General features: G+C 32.9%; 2 protein-coding genes across 3 annotated transcripts in view; one reads left to right on the top strand and one right to left on the bottom strand.

Moving 5' to 3' along the window:
- The window catches only part of LOC142338267 (uncharacterized), a 23,846-nt gene extending 10,309 nt beyond the window's left edge, over nucleotides 1–13,537 (bottom strand). The window contains exons 1-4 of one of the 2 annotated variants that reach the window (XM_075387940.1): nucleotides 13,372–13,537; nucleotides 10,044–10,172; nucleotides 9,342–9,449; nucleotides 7,770–8,016 (exon numbers count right to left, since the gene is read on the bottom strand). In XM_075387940.1, the coding sequence (XP_075244055.1) occupies nucleotides 7,840–8,016; nucleotides 9,342–9,449; nucleotides 10,044–10,172; nucleotides 13,372–13,446 (489 nt within the window). In that variant the 5' untranslated portion in view covers nucleotides 13,447–13,537 and the 3' untranslated portion in view covers nucleotides 7,770–7,839. Of the gene's footprint in view, nucleotides 1–7,769; nucleotides 8,017–9,341; nucleotides 9,450–10,043; nucleotides 10,173–13,371 lie in introns of those variants that run through there. The other variant, XM_075387941.1, reaches the window with a different exon arrangement.
- Nucleotides 1–18,882, top strand: part of LOC142337467 (glycine dehydrogenase (decarboxylating), mitochondrial-like) — a 266,460-nt gene that overhangs the window by 190,877 nt on the left and 56,701 nt on the right. The gene's annotated exons all lie outside the window — the stretch shown is intronic.

Raw genomic sequence — 18,882 nt, 5'->3', positions numbered from 1 at the left:
CTATTTATGTCATTCTTTTTGTTTCCTCCACCATTTTTTTGTTCATGTGGTCAACTTAACGTCTTGTCAAAAAATAATTAAACGCAGATGAAGCAACCCTTGGAGAAGTCGAAGTTCAGCATTCGTTATTTAATGCAGAAGAGAATCCATACTCTGAAGGTCGTTATTTAATGGTATAAAGGTAAATAATTTCTGGACCACAGTGTTTAGGATTCACTAAAAACTGTTGTTTTTTAGTTTTTGAAAGTTCATAATCAGATGCTAGTCGCAATCTACTACTCCATGTCTGTCATTTCAGATACTTTTGCAATATCAGAAATTTTTGAAGGACTTAGGCTGTTATCTCCATTCCTTGTTATCACTTCATATAAAATGAATTCTTTATTTTTTAAAGAAAATCAAATCTCATTCTGGGATGTTTTATACAAAAAATTTGCCTGAACTTTGTTGCATGAACAAAGTGAATGTGTTTCTTCATAACATATTTTTGGGATGTCTGCTTTTATTCAATGAACTTTATTGGTATATTCTTCTGCATCTTTTAAAAAAGCCATTTATCAATCAATAAACCTGTGTGCAGCTTGCTCCATTAAGGAAAGATTGTCAACTTCGATGCAATTATTTCCTTTGATAATGAATGAAATGTAAATTCTGAATTTGTTTGGCATCTGATTAGCCCACATGAGTCTTGAGCCAAGAATGTTTTAACTAGAATTTCTTCTCGAACCTTGAATCGTATTGGGAGAAACACAACCAATCTGACAATAATCAGATCATAACTTGCAGAGAAACTAAAACAATGCTAGGTAAATCTGATTTTCTGCAATTTTTTGGACAAAGATGAGATAAATTTTGACCATAATTTATGTGCTCATGCGGAAAAGTTTTTTTCTGCCCTGGCCCGCAAGCGGCCCTCATAATAAAAATTTATACAATAAATTTCTCAAAGCTTGAGTCCAATAAAAATACTTTTTAGCAACGTTTATTTATGTTCCGTTTGATGCCTCGGAAACTCATAATTGAGTTGTTTCGCCTTGATAAAGGCACAAAGCAGCTAGTCTTTTTACATAAACTCTTTCTTAGTCGTCTGAGCCAGGCTCAATATGGGATTCGAGTGACCCTTCCATGTTATTATTGGCCTTTATTATTCAGTGACGCAGTTGACCTCAAAAAGTATGCGCGACTGGTAGTAGATCTGTTCAGCTCTAGTCAAACGTCTCTGATGAAACGTCTAACTAATCAGGGTTAAGCTACAAAGTTCATTTGTCATCTTCAAACACGTGCTGGCACCTTGTGACTACGTTTAAGTTAACTCAATAAGTGTGATCAAATGGCTCTTTGAAGTTATAAACTATTGAAAAGATATAGATGTCACACATATGACAGGGGCATTCTAAGTCAAAATCGAACAAGGGCATACATAATTGAGTGTGATGCTAAGCTAAAGCTAAGACAATTTCAGCCACAACTAAAGATGCAAGTATCATTATTAAAACAACGAAATTTGATCTTTCTGAATTATAAACGCCTAATTGTTCCGACCCCACTTGTGGGGGGGAGGAACTATATACTCAAATGGGTTTTTTTTGTTCAGTCAATTTTGGCCGATCGATGTATTCATCGCAGAGAAATGTGAGTGGTATCATTAAAAAGCTGGTCCAGCGTAGAATTCAAAATTAAAAAGATTTTTTTGATTTCGTTTTTTTTCGAGGAGTTATAGAGGATTGAAGTTTTGTGTGAACACGGGATATTTGTTCCTTTTTAGTGTGATTTTTCAACAAGTTAAGATATTTTCTATAAAAATAGTATTTCAAACTTAAGTTTCTTGCCAAAAAATGAACCAATTTCGTGTTCCTAATAGACTAAAACCGATAAAAAAGACTAGTTCTGGTCCCATAGGGAGCTTCAATATCAAAACATTTTGCAATCTATTTGAGAGCTCTTTTTTTATAAAACTTTTCTTCTTTTTTTGCTTTTTTAAGTCACCTAGAGACGAGTCACTTTTCATATCGAAATTCCGTTAATCACAAACCTACTTTACAGTCAGATGAAGCCCAATGAACAAAAAAATCGTTTTCAAGGAATTGCTCTTGTTTTTTTAAAATTCGACTCTGAGTTTTCGTAATTTTAAATGAAATTTTGAATTTCTTTTCGAGGTTTTACTAATTTTTTGGAGTCTTATGGCATGGACTCATTGGCTAACAGTGCAATATGTTCCGTACTGAGATGTAAGTGAGCATATCTAGTCCTTTGAGTGGACAGCTAATGGCTGTTAAGACTTTAAAAATAATTTTTCGAAAACTTTTTCGAACATTAACCAAGCATAAACATATTATCGTGAACTGTAAGTCAGTCTCTGTGCTGACAGCACCCTCTTCCGTCCTACTGTAACCAATTTTGATCTAGCTGGCGGTTTTATCTTCTCACTTTTATTAAAATGACTTCAATGACACAAGATTTCCAAAAAGTTTTAAAATTTTTTTTGGATACTTCCGTATTATTGGTTACTTTTGAAATCTTATCACATTATCCTAAAATTGACAGCTCCAATTGGCTTCAAGAAGACGTTCAATGGATCAAAGATCAATTTTTCAGATAAAAGCTCATGGTTTCAAATGGTTTCGACTTTTTCTTCTCGCACTTCTCTACTGAATTTTCGGTTTTTGCCTGATATTGGTGTTGTTTTCATAGTCATAAGACTTGTTGTGATGTCTTATTGATCACCTAAGCATGATAAACATCCCAATACTCCTATTCAACCAAATTTCAGCGTATTTTGTGACTTCCATTGAAATTTATTGGATTTAATGACTGTTAAGAATTTAAAGAATTTAAAAAATAGTTTTTCAAAAATCTTTTTTCTACATTAACCAATCTTAAAATTTTCGTGAACTGTTTTTCAGTCCCAGTATTGACTGAACCCACTTGCTTTCAATTGAAACTTAGATAAATTTCGTTGGCGGTTTTATCATCTAACTATTGATTATATGACATCAATAACACAAAAATTGAAAATAATAAAAAATGGATATTTTCCTATTTTTGGAACCTTTTGAACTGAACTCTTATCAAATTATCCAAATAATATACACATTATCCAATTATTATTTTAATCCCGTTGGCTCAGAAGAGACATTCAGTTGATCACAGATAAAGTTTTCAGAGAAAAGCTAATGTTTAAAATGGCTAAATTTTCTTCTCGCACTTTTCTTTTGAATTTTGGTTTGCGCATGTTTTTGTTGTTGTTTGCTTAGTCTTGAGACTTATTGTGATCTCTTATTGATTATCTATGCATAACAAACATCTTTTTGCTGCCATCGTTTTATTTCTGAGCCTTATTATTGACCTCTTTTCAAAGTTTTTGCGTTTAATGGCTGTTAAGATCTAAAAAAAGTTTTTCGAAAATTTCTTTTGAACATTTATCGATCCTATACTTTTTTCGTGGACTGTTAGTCAGTCTTAGTACTTACAGGATCCCTTTTTCATCCTATTGCAGCCATAAAAAATCTGGTTAGCGGTTTTATCTTCTACCTATTAGTTTTAAAACTTCAATGTCACTAGTTTTCATATAATTTTTAAATTTTCGAGTACTTTTTCTTATTTTTGGATCCTTTTGAAATCTTATCACATTTTCCAACTACTGATAGTTCTCATTGGTTTAGGGAAGACGTTCAACGGATCAAAGATCAATTTTTCAGAGAAAAACTCATGGTTTCAAATGGTTTCGACCTTTTCTTCTCGCACTTCTCTACTGAATTTTTGGTTTTTGCCTGATATTGTTGTTGTTTTCATAGTCAAAAGACTTGTTGTGATGTCTTATTGATCACCTAAGCATGATTAACATCCCAATACTCCTATTCAACCAAATTTCAGCGTATTTTTTGACTTCCATTGAAATTTATTGGATTTAATGACTGTTAAGAATTTAAAGAATTTAAAAAATAGTTTTTCAAAAATCTTTTTTTCTACATTAACCAATCTTAAAATTTTCGTGAACTGTTTTTCAGTCCCAGTATTGACTGAACCCACTTGCTTTCAATTGAAACTTAGATAAATTTCGTTGGCGGTTTTATCATCTAACTATTGATTATATGACATCAATAACACAAAAATTGAAAATAATAAAAAATGGATATTTTCCTATTTTTGGAACCTTTTGAACTGAACTCTTATCAAATTATCCAAATAATATACACATTATCCAATTATTATTTTAATCCCGTTGGCTCAGAAGAGACATTCAGTTGATCACAGATAAAGTTTTCAGAGAAAAGCTAATGTTTAAAATGGCTAAATTTTCTTCTCGCACTTTTCTTTTGAATTTTGGTTTGCGCATGTTTTTGTTGTTGTTTGCTTAGTCTTGAGACTTATTGTGATCTCTTATTGATTATCTATGCATAACAAACATCTTTTTGCTGCCATCGTTTTATTTCTGAGCCTTATTATTGACCTCTTTTCAAAGTTTTTGCGTTTAATGGCTGTTAAGATCTAAAAAAAGTTTTTCGAAAATTTCTTTTGAACATTTATCGATCCTATACTTTTTTCGTGGACTGTTAGTCAGCCTTAGTACTTACAGGATCCCTTTTTCATTCTATTGCAGCCATAAAAAATCTGGTTAGCGGTTTTATCTTCTACCTATTAGTTTTAAAACTTCAATGTCACTAGTTTTCATATAATTTTTAAATTTTCGAGTACTTTTTCTTATTTTTGGATCCTTTTGAAATCTTATCACATTTTCCAACTACTGATAGTTCTCATTGGTTTAGGGAAGACGTTCAACGGATCAAAGATCAATTTTTCAGAGAAAAACTCATGGTTTCAAATGGTTTCGACCTTTTCTTCTCGCACTTCTCTACTGAACTTTTGGTTTTTGCCTGATATTGTTGTTGTTTTCATAGTCAAAAGACTTGTTGTGATGTCTTATTGATCACCTAAGCATGATTAACATCCCGATACTCCTATTGTGGCAAATTTGGGCGTATTTATTGACTTCCATTGAAATTTATTAAATTTACTGGCTGTTAAGAATTTAAAGAATTTAAAAAATAGTTTTTCGAAAATCTTTTTTCTACATTAACCAATCTTAAAATTTTCGTGAACTGTTTTTCAGTCCCAGTATTGACAGAACTTACTTGCTTCCAATTGAAACTTAAATAAATTTCGTTGGTTGTTTTATCATCTAATTATTGATTATATGACATCAATAACACAAAAATTAAAACTAAAAAAAAAAAATTGGATATTTTCCTATTTTTGGATACTTTTGAACTCTTATCACATTATCCAAATAATATACACAATATCCAATTATTATTTTAATCCCGTTGGCTCAGAAGAGACATTCAGTTGATCACAGATAAAGTTTTCAGAGAAAAGCTAATGTTTAAAATGGCTAAATTTTCTTCTCGCACTTTTCTTTTGAATTTTGGTTTGCGCATGTTTTTGTTGTTGTTTGCTTAGTCTTGAGACTTATTGTGATCTCTTATTGATTATCTATGCATAACAAACATCTTTTTGCTGCCATCGTTTTATTTCTGAGCCTTATTATTGACCTCTTTTCAAAGTTTTTGCGTTTAATGGCTGTTAAGATCTTAAAAAAATATTTTCAAAAATTTTTCTTAAACATTAATCGATCCTAAACTTTTTTCGTGGACTGTTATTCAGTCTTAGTACTTACAGGATCCCCTATTAATTCTATTGCAGTCATAAAAAATCTGGTTAGCGGTTTTATCTTCTACCTATTAGTTTTAAAACTTCAATGTCACTAGTTTTCATATAATTTTCGCGTACTTTTCCTTATTTTTTATCCTTTTGAAATCTTATCACATTATCCTACTACTGTTAGTTCTTATTGATTTAGGGAAGACGTTCAACGGATCATATATACAAGATTCAGAGAAGAACTTATGATTTAAATTGCTTGGACACTTACTTCAGGCACTTTTCTACTGAATTTTTGGTTGTTGTTGTTTTCATCTTCAATAACTTATTGGACAAATATGAATTGCCAACAAACTTGTTGTCCCATGGAGGCATAATTTAGCGTATTTAGCGGATTCCGTTGAAAGCTAATGAAATTAATGGCGTTGATACTAAGAGTTCTCTCAATTTTCGTGATTCTAATATATGTTTATATTTGATTTTTTGAAACTATATTGATAAAAAAGAGGAATCTGATTGCTGTTAAAAATTTAATTGAACATGAAAAAAATTTAGTGAAAAGTTCATTTTTTAATGCCTTCGACACTTTTTTCGCTCAATTTCTTTCTTGAAATTGTTGTTTTTGCCTGTTTTTGTTCTTTAGGTAGCCGTAAATTGCTGACAAATCTCTTAGGCTTCTAATTGTGGATTGAATTAATGATGTTACCCGAATCAGTTAGTCAGTTTATAGACTTTAGTTTTAAAGTTTATGATATAAATTTTCAAACGTTTTTCAAACTTTCCAGTTTTTGTTGTTTTTTTCGTCAAAACTTATTTTCATGAATGAGAGGTCACATCCAATTTCTTGTATTCCAAAAAAACTTATCCACTGACATTATTTTTCACCGAAGCTTTTTGTTGGACAATATGCTTTTTTATAATAGTTTTTTGGGTAGTCATTTTTTGCGCTTCTTCTCTTCTTTCAGAACAATCGTGTAGTAACAGATCCCGATAGTTAACAAATGTGGCCCAAATAAACTTATTTAAAGTTTCAGTATAATTCCTGCAGCTGAATTTGAAGAAATAAGAATTGAATTAAAAATACATAATATTCAGTTAATAGCTAATGATTATAATGGTAGCAATAGTTTGTGTTTTCGCAAATCGTTTCTATTTTTTAGGTTTTTCTTTAGTTTCTACGTTTCTACGGCTTAAAGCACCCAAAGACAAGGCTTTTTTGTTTTGTAGTAACTTTTTATTAATTTATCAAGGATTTTTTAAAAGCTTATGTTTTTTAAGACTTTTTTTGAAACTTCTTGATTTAAAAAATGATGATTAATTTTTGAATTTCGCCTCACTGATAGTTCTCTTTGTTGACTTGTAACATAGTCTCATTAAGAAAACTTTCCGTCCGCTGTATAGTTAGGAGAAACTAAATTTGAGAAGTTAAGGTTTTATCTGACTGCATTTTGACGTTGTTACTATGTGCTTTTAAATTTAGATATTCCGTTTTTGCCGTGAAGTTTTTGTTTTTGCTAATTTTTTTCCGTTGTTTTTTTGTCCCGTAGTCTCTTTAAGGTCAGATCTCATTGGCGCTGTAATAAAGCATGGCATTATGTAATTCATTTAGTAGATAGGTTGTTTAACGGTTGTTTTAAACTCAAACATCTATTTTTGTTATTTCTTCATTTGGTTGATAATTAAGTCAAAAATGTAGATGAGCTCGGGTCGGAACATCATGTGCGAACGCACATTAACGAGTCGCCTTGTTGTCTATGATTGGAAAGATTTGTATATAGTTTTAGCTCAAAATAGCCATAAAAGAAGTTTACATGTAATTCTACAACTTCGTGAATTATGAGGTCAAGCAGGCGAGAGATTATGGGCTCATTTTTTACAAATTACTTGCCTTCTTTCAAACGCTGTGGCAAATTTTTGTACAAAATGAGTTGATAAGCGCGGAAAATGTTTTTTCTTCAGCACATTGAGAATCTAGAACTAAACTTCCAAGACATTCAGAACATTCCCTTCATAAATTCACAAATTCAGCAGATTTTTCCAATTTTTCTGCCTTTCCACCAGCTGAGACCTCGAAATTCGAGTAAAGGTTGTTTGGTTTATAAGAGTGAGTTAATTAGTTATAATTTTACATAGAACTTGGTTATAAAATCTAAATTGATGGACAAATTCTTGTAGGGTTTAAACTTTGCGTGTGTATGCTAGGAGGGCACCACAGTGTCTGCATATATGCTGGTGGTCTTTGCACTGTCTACAGAAACAGGGTACCCATGAGAGTAGACAGGCTGAGATCAGTCCCATGAAACACATCCACAACACTGTCGACCGGCCAGGATGGCAATGCACGTGTGAATAGTCCTAAAAGTGCATTGTAATAAAATTTTAAAAAATTCAATAAAAAACTAATTTTGAAAAATCTAGTAAGAAAAGTTAATATTGCAAAAATCTTGTAAGAAAAGAAGAAAAAGAAAAGAATCTTGGAAGAAAAAATAAATCCTGTAAGAATCTTGTAAAAAAAGGCTAATATTGTAAGAATCTTGTAAGAAAAGAAATCTAAGAATCTTGCAAGAAAAAACAATCCTGTAAGAATCTTGTAAGAAAAAGTTAATATTGTAAGAATCTTGTAAGAAAAGAAATAATCTAAGAATCTTGGAAGAAAAAATAAAACTTGTAAGAATCTTGTGAAAAAGGTTAATATTGTAAGAATCTTGTATGAAAACAAATCCTGCAAGAACCTTGTTTGTAATGGGGGGGGGGGGGGGGTTGTCGTTGGCTGGGCGGTGGGTTGATGTGGTTTGGTGGTGGGGTTCAACCTCTAGAACTTCCCTTCACACCATAAGTAGAAATCTCCAAAACAGTGTCTGTGAATCGCATACTTTGAGACTAGTGAGCTGAAAGACTCTAAGAGAACTTAATGCCCGCTGGGCACTACCTTTTTATCCCGTTTTGAGGACAAAAAGTCAAATGGGTCAGACGAAATATCGGTCAGGCAAAAAATTGCGTAAAGAGGACCAACAGGACTAATATAATTGCTACAAATTTCGTTTGAGAGCAATTAAAAAAAATTCTGTAAGAATCTCGACGAAAAGTTTATCATTTTATGAATCTTGTAAGATTTAGCAATGTCTAATGAGAGTTCTGCAAGAATCTTGCAAGATCTTATAAGATTAACTTTTTGGTTTAGAAGATCAACGACTCGGGCAGAATCAGTACATTTTCAGCTTCTATTTTAACTTGTGTTATTTCTAAGAAAGATTTCTGTATATGCGGACCACGGCGAAATAACATAATCAGTCTTCTTTCTGTGATTGACTTAGATATTCATCAAAACTACTGCTGTGAAAACGGGTACCAAGTTAGCCCGTGCAACGAGCTGAAATTGTTTGACGTAAAGTTGACTCGACCTAGACAAGTGTTGAACATTTGAACATTGAATTCATTTATCAAGTTTACAAATGTTGCAAGAAATTATAAATACAATTTCACAAAGCACACCTGAAAGGAACAATCAGAGAGTAGTTCAACTCATCAAGGATGTCCCTGATTTGGAAACTAACCCGGGGTTGACACTTAACCCTCTCCAGTATAGAGATACCCAAGTTCGAGAGGTTAAGACCGCTCTGGGCAATCGTTTGAATTGGCGAAAAAACATTGGGAGACTGTAGCTAAGACTAAATACTCACTATAGTGTGACAATGAGGGCAGCAAACAAGAGTGGGTCTACCCCAGAAGTCATAGTGATTGAAAAGGTGTTCATTTGCACAGCTTGTGTACCCTGGTCCATCACACACCTAAAAAGACCCACTTGTAAAACTTACAGAAAAATAAGCACGCATTTATTGGAAGAAGGATTTTCCACAAACAATTGCGACGTAGAAGTTTAATCCGCAAAAATGGTTAGAGTTACCAAAAAGGAGCAACGCTGCTTGCGATATGAACAGTTTGAAATGTGGGGATTAAAAAGAAAAAGGGGATCTATTCTGCTTTGACCCCCCTCCCCCCGTTTTTTTGTTGCGCCCCCCCCCCCCGTTTTTTGCGTTTTGATCGGTTTTTGTCGGTATTTAAACGTAAGGAGCGTTGGTTTTTTGCCGTTCTAAAAATCTTTTCAAAAAGTACAGTACTTGTCAGCATAATCGACACTTCTTACATCAAAAACCGACAATAACAACGATAATCGACAATTCCTACATAAAAAAAAACCGACGAAATCGACAAAAATTGACAAAAAACGACGCTTGTTGTTTTGATTTTGTCGCATTTTCTCAACACGACATCCTTTGCGGCCTACCTAGTTAGAACTGATTACAGGTGGTTAAGTGGCAAATCTCAGCCTGAATAGCTCATTCAGCTATATGAGTTGAAAGTTTAGAAATCTAGTTTCTTACCTGTGAATGGCAGTGGTCAACAGGATAGCCTTGCCCATTGTACCCCGCGCCAAACTGTTCTTTTGTTTGGCGAAGAACTCTTTTTATCTGAGCCTGTCTCTCATCTACCATGTTGCCTTCATTTTCAATCTAGCAATTGCAAAATACTTTTAAGGTTTCAACTTTTGGGTAATTCTCAGTGTAGCAACTAGCTCATATTTTTTCCATGCACTCTGCTGTACTTGATTTTGCAGAGATCACGATTACATAGTCCCCTTCAATCAGACAGAAATAAAAGAAGGTCAAATCGGTGCTTAGTAGCAAAAAAAAGTCATTCACTTTAACAATATTGGATCAAGAAGGTAAATAGAAGAGTTGCACTTATCCATATTATGGCTCTCAAAAAAACAATAGCCTTTTTTGACACGATAAATTCAATAGAATTAATTTTGTAAGAAACTGATATCAAGTAATATGTAGTAAAATATACTTCCGAGTCGTTATGTAGTGCTACTATTTATTTATCCTCGGAATTTAAGTTTTTTTTATTTGGGTTTTTATCGATTAGTAAATAAATTCACGAAATCGAGTTTCAGGCTCACTGGAGAACTGTGGTTGGAAATTGTTAATTTGGGTAATTGATTGCGTTATTCGTAAAATTGTCCGACCGTATTCTTGCATTTTTTGGTCGCTTGACGTTAAGGTATCAGTTTTCCACTCTTGTGAGAAATACTGAGTTGAAAAATCCAACGAGGAGTTTAGACGATGGAAAAATTTAGACAACATTGTTATCAGATTTTTTTCAACAGATTGACTTTTAAGGGTCTTGAAATGAAGTTAACAGAGATAGCACTACATTTAATACTGTTGCTTTTTTCACAATTATAAATGCGTTTCTTTCAAGCCTCATTGCCTTTTTGATTCTATCTACCTTTTGGAATTATTTTCTTCTTTTTTAAAAAAATTTGTTACAGTTGGTTTCAGGGCTAAATGACAAAAGTTGCAAATTTGAAACTTCTGATGACGCGAAATTATCTAATAGGCCGCAGATGCTGGCAACATTGAACCTATCAACATTTTTTGTTTCCTCTGCTTTTTTGGGGGCCTTTTTTGGGGGCGTTATCATGATAAAATATAAAAACTGTAATCGCGGACAAACTTTTTGGTTGTCCACCCGAGGTATATCCAGACTTTTCAAAAACAAAAAATGGAAAAGGCTACCAATCGATTCCAGTCAGCATCGCAAATGTAAGCGAATTTTACTAAAAAGTAATTTGTGAGCAATTAAATATTTTGGTCCTTTGAAATTAGTTTCTTTTAACAATGAAAAAATTTAATTGAAGCACTACCCAAAAATTTCTAGTTTCCTGGCATATATTTAAGTTATTGTAGTTCAATTGGCTGAATAAAATGCCAATATATGTCAAAAAAATTAGAACCGATTAGTCTTTCGAGAAATTTCAACTGCAGGTCTTTCAAAATATTAGTGAAATTAATTAATCGATTCTCAATATCCAACTAAACGCCAATTCGACAATTTATTAGTTTGATTCTGCTTTTGAAATATGCAATTTTGTACTCAAAAACTTGGCAAAAGTTTAATTTTTGCTGGGAAAAATGTGAGGACGGTTTGTCTAAATTCAAAGGCGTAAACTTCTGTGCTCTGTGGCTTCAATAATTGAGTGCGTTTGTGCTTGTGAACTAATAATAAAAGTGTTTCACAATCACAAATTTATGTAGAGAATAAAAACTCAGGATATAAATAAACTTAAAAAACGTAAATAAAGTTTCACTGGTGATCTTGCACTGATTTAAAATTTTATTGCTTTCGTAAAAGCGTCGAGTAAGTAGATAAAAAATGAGATTGAAAATAAAATTCATAATCTATGAGACGAAACTTCAGTATGAATTGATTTGAGCAAGACCATTAGTATATATATATATATATATATATATATATATATATATATATATCTATATATCTATATATATATATATATATATATATATATATATATATATATATATATATATGTATATGTATATGTATATGTATATGTATATGTATATGTATATGTATATGTATATGTATATGTATATGTATATGTATATGTATATGTATATGTATATGTATATGTATATGTATATGTATATGTATATGTACATATGTATATGTAAGAACTTGTTAGTTTCTTGCAAAAGATGGTTAACTTGTAAGAACTTGCAAGTCGAATGGTTAACTTGTAAAAGCTTGTAAGTCGAATGGTTAACTTGTGAGAATTTGCAAGACGAATAGCTCACTTGTAAGTTTCTGACAAGATCATTCCGGTCCAGCACAACTCTTATTGGTTAAATCAATTTAACATTCAGTCATTTATCGTAGAAAGCGCATGGGAATTAGTTGCTGTTTGAGTAACATAATACAATTCCACCTAAGTAGACAAAATGATTATTTTTTTGATTTTTATCAATTCAAGAGAGATCCTTTTGCAGTTCCATTAAAAAACAGTAGATCTCAATTAGCTTTTTTCGCGATTGCTTTTTTTTGAAAATGTTCCCAAAATATTGACTTTGATTGAATTTTCAAATCCAAATGCCAGCATCTTCTCAAAATAATTTATTGGCCCTTCATTTTTATATCCTTTTTATAATTTCAGTTTACACTTTTTCAGAATCTATGTTTTCCAAACATCATTTTACCTTCATGTCTTGCAACGTTTTTTTATGGTTCAGTGTGTGTGTGTGTGTGTGTGTGTGTGTGTGTGTGTATGTGTGTGTGTGCTCATGTGTGTGCGTGGTGTGTGTGGGGGGGGGGGGTGGGGTGTGGTGTATTTGTGAATGGCCAGCTTGTAAGTAACTTGTAAGTCGAATGGTTAACTTGTAAGAGCCTTGTAAGTCGAGTGGTTAAATTGTAAGAAACTTGCAAATTCTTACAAGTTAACCATTCGGCCTCGACCCGGGTAGTTGGTTACTCTTGTTTTGTCGAAAAACACGACGGCTGACCAGTTCTTACCAACTTGTATGTAACTTGTAAGTCGAATGGTTAACTTGTAAGAGCCTTGTAAGTCGAGTGGTTAACTTGTAAGAAACTTGCAAGTTCTTACAAGTTAACCATTCGGCCTCGACCCGGGTAGTTGGTTACTCTTGTTTTGCCTAAAAAACACGACGTTTGACCAGTTCTTACGAACTTGATTTCAAATTTTTATAAAACACTTTACACCATTAATCTCCTAAACTAATCTTGCTTACCTGTGAAATTCAGATACGTTAAGATAACTTACGAGATACCTCAAGGTAATTTGAAAAACAGTTATAAAATAATTGAAGAGTATTTTGCGCAGTGTCCAACATTGCCGCTATTTCGTTGAGTTTCATTGGTGCAGTTGTCCCACTTGGGAGCCACATTCCAATCGCAATTTTCCATATTGTACACGAAACTGATTGTTTTACTGCAAAATCCAAAACGTTTGAGACCTTATTGATGAATATTACCACACAATTGTTATTGTCATCGAGAAGTTATAAAGCAGAAGCGAAACTCAGGAGTTGAATAATTTCGAGAGGGCGATAAGTATATATTGGAGTATAATTCTGGGAAGCCTAAGGCAATTACAGCTCAAAGCCGAGAGCGTTTGCGCCCAAGGCTGCGCTCAAATTGCTTCCCAGAACTATACTCTAAATTATTTAGACCCCAATTTCGCTGTTTAAAACTCAAAGAAAGATTTCAATTAAAATTTATAGTAACATTGCAATTCTCGCGCAGCGAATCAATCCAACAATTGAATAATCGTTCAACCCAAATAGTATTTTCTGAATTCCTTGATATTATTGTAGGAGCGAATGGATCGAAGAGGTCGTCAGCTGGCTCTGTTGTGTCACTCGCATTGTCATTCTTTATGGCTTTTAGAAAAATGAACAATTTATAAAATTTTTTTCTTTATATTGACTAAATTATACACCTTAAAAAAGTCCTCTTTGCCGAAGTTCTCATATTTTGTGACTGTTTCCTGTTTTTAATTATCCCCTTTAATTATCTTTGAAAAGTTTATTCTTTGTCTCAATAAAAGTGTATTCGGAAAAAAATTGTGCTTCAAATAAAATTTTCCAAGAAACGTGCCTTAAGGCTTCCAAGAATTTTTTCCAAGAAGTTTGCTCAGTTGATTGCTCATTTTATAGCATTTTGTAAAGTTGAACTCTTCGAGACAAGTGTGAAAAGTGAGCGGCAAACTGATTAAGTTCAAAGTGTGATATGAAACGTGAAACCTTGACAAAAGTGGGACGCTTGAAAAAGTATGAAATAATGACTTCTTGCTTGATCAACTTTCAAAATTAGTGATCGAGCCTAACTTTATTGTTGAATTTTTTAACAGAGAAATTATGGTCTAACAACCGTGTTGTGAGGTTTTTAATCAACCCCCGTTGAGACTACAATGGTTGCTTAACTTTATCACATCTTTGCCGTGATTAGAATATAAGTTCAGCACCCTCTTTTATCGTCACTATCTTCCACAGAAACTGCGAAATTTTATATCTTTTGTGTGCTCCAGCTTTGTGGGTGCATATTATTTGCATCATCAAACGCACTTGTCACATCTTTTTGGATAATGATTTACTATGTAAGGTCTTGTGATCTGGAACTTGGGGCTGACCGTTCTTGGGGAGGGGGGCTCACTCGGGGACAATCATAGTTTCTAAGTACGTGTTAGCTATTCCAAAGTAAAAATAAGCAGGGGCGCTAAGAGCTGAAGGCATCCCAACTTACCAAATAAAACATAAATGTTAGTAGCCCGAGAGTCTTCGCGACCTGATACCGGGGAGCTTGAAATCGATTGCTGGCTGTAAGTTCCTACGTGGCTATGATTTATGTTCTATCTTTGAAAGAGGACAAAAGAGAAATTACACGTTGACTTCTACTCCCAGTATTTGTCAATCGAAGGAATTTTGCGATCCTTTCGGTTTGTGCCCCCAATACGTTATGCGCCCCCAGTTACAGAGCACGTGCCATTCCATAGTACATCATTACAATAAAACATGGCACGTGCGACGGGGGGTTGGAAATAATATGCGCCCACTAAGCTGGGGGACAAGCGGAAAAGGTCCGAAGTTTCCTTTCACTTTGGATTTTTCTGTTCGCAGCCCCCAGTATCTACTGCACCCACAGTTATAGTTCCATCACATGGTAGATAACTATGTGATAATATCGAACGTGCGCGCTTGGGGTTGCAAATAATATGCAACCATTAAACTTGGGCATAAGTTCATGGCCTTTGGCTGTAATATATTATTTATTCGTTATATAACAATTTCTGATATGATAATCTGATTTCTCCCACTTTCTAATTTGAAGAATAATGACATCAAAGCTTTGTAAGGCAGTGGATGTATGGTTAAAACATTCAATGCATGTAATGTTTCATGTAGAAGGATGGTTTCTACAAATTACTCAAGATTAACCTGTTAAATTGAACTGCTTTCAATTTTTAGTGTCTGATCTGAATTTTTTGGTTTTCTAATGTAACATTTAATCCAATGAGCCGTCACATTCAAAAACGTGGGCTAAAATTTCATCTCAGTATACAGCAAATAGTTCTGGAAAGGCTACGGCAAATAGGGCACACATTATAAAATGCAATTAGAGTTAAAAAGCGTAGGACCAACTCAGCAAAGTAATCGTAAGTTTTTTCTTAAAAAGACATCAAAAGCATCGCGTGTTATTTGAACCCTAAATAGTTTTTGTACCATCTTGTTATTTCGCCACCCATTTGAATAAATTTGGCTTAACCGATAAAACTGTCCTTATTTAGCTTGCTTCCATTGTTTTTTAAGTGAGACAAGGAGGCTCGCTAATGTGCAATCGCACATAAGGTTCCAACCCCGCTCATGGACATTTTTGGCAAAATTGTCCACCAAATGAGGAACTGATAGAAAAATCCAAAACTTTTTTTTGGGAATCCCAAAAAACCCAAAAAAACCCAAAAAAACATAAGTATATTTTAAAAAACAGTGTATGAACGAAAAGATAGCCTCCAAAGCTAATAACTCAGTGGACTAAAAAGATGCACTATATCGATGAGATATGCCAATATTAAGAAAGCAAGTGAAGACGAACAGCAAAATCAAACAGCAACAAACATTAATTACATCAAATGTTTGTCCGTTTTAAAAAAAAATCTTAATTACAAAGTCAACATATCGTCAGATAAAACCGAAACTAAACAAGATAACTTATAAATCACCAGAAAAGATATGGGACCAGTCCAGAGAAACGTTTGGTAACAATTAGTGTAAAAACAAAAACATTAAAGTTAAAAATTTTGCTTATTTATTTTAAACAGTTATTTTTAAAGTAATGAAAACCATTAGAAATCAAGTAAAATATCCCAAAGTTTTACGATTACCAAAGTTTCTATAAGTTGGCATTAAGACCTGTCCTTATTCATTTTTTAATGCTGCTAAAAAGAACAACAAAAGACCAAAAACAAATTCAATTCAAACTTGCCAGAATACGCTGTCGAATCCTTAAAACCATATTTTGGCCCTCAAAATATGTTCGATTGCTCTTTTTTCAAACACCGGTAATGTAGTTTGTGGCCTTTCACTAATGAGACTAGATAACAAGTAGACAAAAAAGAAAAAAGGGCAAAAGTGAGTAAAAATTTTGATTTTTTTCGAAACAAAATTACTTCCAAAGCCATGAAAGCCATTAATTACAAAATGAAATAAATAAGTAGGTTCACTTATTCGTCCAAGGGAAGCCCATGAGACCTGCAAATATCCAGAAAATGAAAAGAAGGTCAAAAAATATGACAAATGTCAGACTAATTTTCTTTTTTTTTGTGAAAAACCGGTGTCGAAACCAGTAAGTTCATAACGAGTGCTTTCAAAATAATAGAATTTGTGACACCATTCCCTTTTGACAACTTTCTGTGACACCAGTAATGTCATGTTTGACCTGTAATTAACGACACTAGGTAACAAAAACAATAAAAAGATCATTATTGCGAAGTTAAAAAAGGTTTTTTTCTTATTTTACAAAACAATTGTTTTTTCAAAGTCATGAAAGCCCTGAGCTGTCTAATAATATCAGAATATCGGCTCATATATTATTAATGGAAAAACCATTGAGATCTGTCATTAAACAGGAGAATTCATACGACTAAAGAGACAAAGTAAAAACGACAGTTGAAGACAAAATTTAAAAAAAAGTTCAATTAAATTCTTCAAGAAAGAAGTGTCGGAGCCGTTTAAACAATAATATATATGTTTCAAGATTTTAATATGCTCAATTTCAATTTTGTCTTATTTTGATATTTTGAACGTCAATATTGTGATAATATGACAAAACTAGAAAACGAAAAAAACTGGCAAATATCTAAAAAAAAAAATCAGAAACATAGTAGTATCAAAGCCAGAAAACAATAACTTAAGGCTTATAATTGCAATTGCGAGTGAATTTTAAATCAGTAGAAAGGAGAAGCATCATTTCTTTGCTGACACTAAGCTACAATGTGACTAAATTAGAAAAAAAAATAGAGGAAAATTTCATTAAGCCATTAATGATTTAAAAATCAAATATTTTTAAACGTCAAAAGAACCATAAGCTTTCAAGTAATAATCTAAATGCATTAACTTGGAACCGCCAAAGAATCTAATTGGACTCTGATATGGACACATCAATCCTTTAATTTGATATGTTCTGTTCTTTAATTAAGACAAAAAAAAATTAATTTCTTTTTTAAAAAAGACGGACTGATTACATTCCGAATTCTTTTTGGATTGTAACAGTCCAACAATGGTCCAAAATTAGTCCAGCTAATGTTTATCGTCCATAAAGAAGACTTAATTTTTCAAATGTTATACGTATAGATAATTTGTTAGGTAAAAACTCAAAAATAAATTCTTCGTTTTTGATAATCAACGAGTAAAGTTAGCAAAAAACTGCAAATTTCTAATTACAGAGCACTCTCAACAGAAGATGAAGCAAGAATAGTTCCCCTTTAAATCTACAAAAATTGTATTAGTGTTTCTTAGGGGTGTACTTCCGGCAAATTTAATCAAAGTGGACTAAAGATGCTTATTACGTGGTTTTTGATGAAAAAGGCTGAATTTTGAAATATTTAGCCCGGATTTTTGACAAAAAAATTAAATTGAAATAATAAAAAAAACTTTTTTGTCTTTAAAAATAAAATCAACAACACTATTCATAAAAATTTTAACAAATTTTTGCAAAATTGTCGAAAATTTAGGCAAAAACTCCGGAAAATGTAAATAAAAACAAAGGAATTCACTCTACTTTTCTCAGAAGTTTAAACCTCGATAACTCCCTGTAAGAAACGAAAAATAAAAAACTCTTTTAATTCCATATTCTACGCCGGACAAGCTTTCTAGTGATAGCAGTGTCCTCTCTCTACCATGAAAATATCGATCGGCAAAACTTTTCTGAACAAAAAAAACATATTTGAGTATATAGTTCCTCTCCATCAAGAGGGGTCGGAACAGATAGTCGAAAACAAGGAGACAACTTCAGCAATAGTGACATAGATTAGGAGTAATTGAATGCCCCTAAATGGGACTGCAGTGCTATTTTATTAGACGTCATTTTGTTAGCACCCAAAACCCCACACACAGAGGTGTTCAAATTTCAACTACGAGGGTTCAATCTTCAAAGTTCAATCTTTCAAATACGAGGGTAGAAATTATTCTCCCTTTAACCTCTGATTCTCTAAATACTTTAGAACACAAATCTCAGCCCCGTAAAATTCGGGGGCTGATATTTGTGGGCGCAAGAGCCCTCGCAAAAGTTTTTGGGCGCAAGAGCCCTCGTGTGAAGAGACTAAATCCACAGGGCTTCCAAGACTAA

The sequence above is a fragment of the Convolutriloba macropyga genome, chromosome 4 (assembly GCF_964194025.1).
Source record: "Convolutriloba macropyga chromosome 4, txConMacr16.3, whole genome shotgun sequence".
NCBI lineage: Eukaryota > Metazoa > Xenacoelomorpha > Acoela > Convolutidae > Convolutriloba > Convolutriloba macropyga.
The sequence above is the reverse complement of the archived record's forward strand: the minus strand, read 5'-3'. Positions and strand labels throughout refer to the sequence as shown.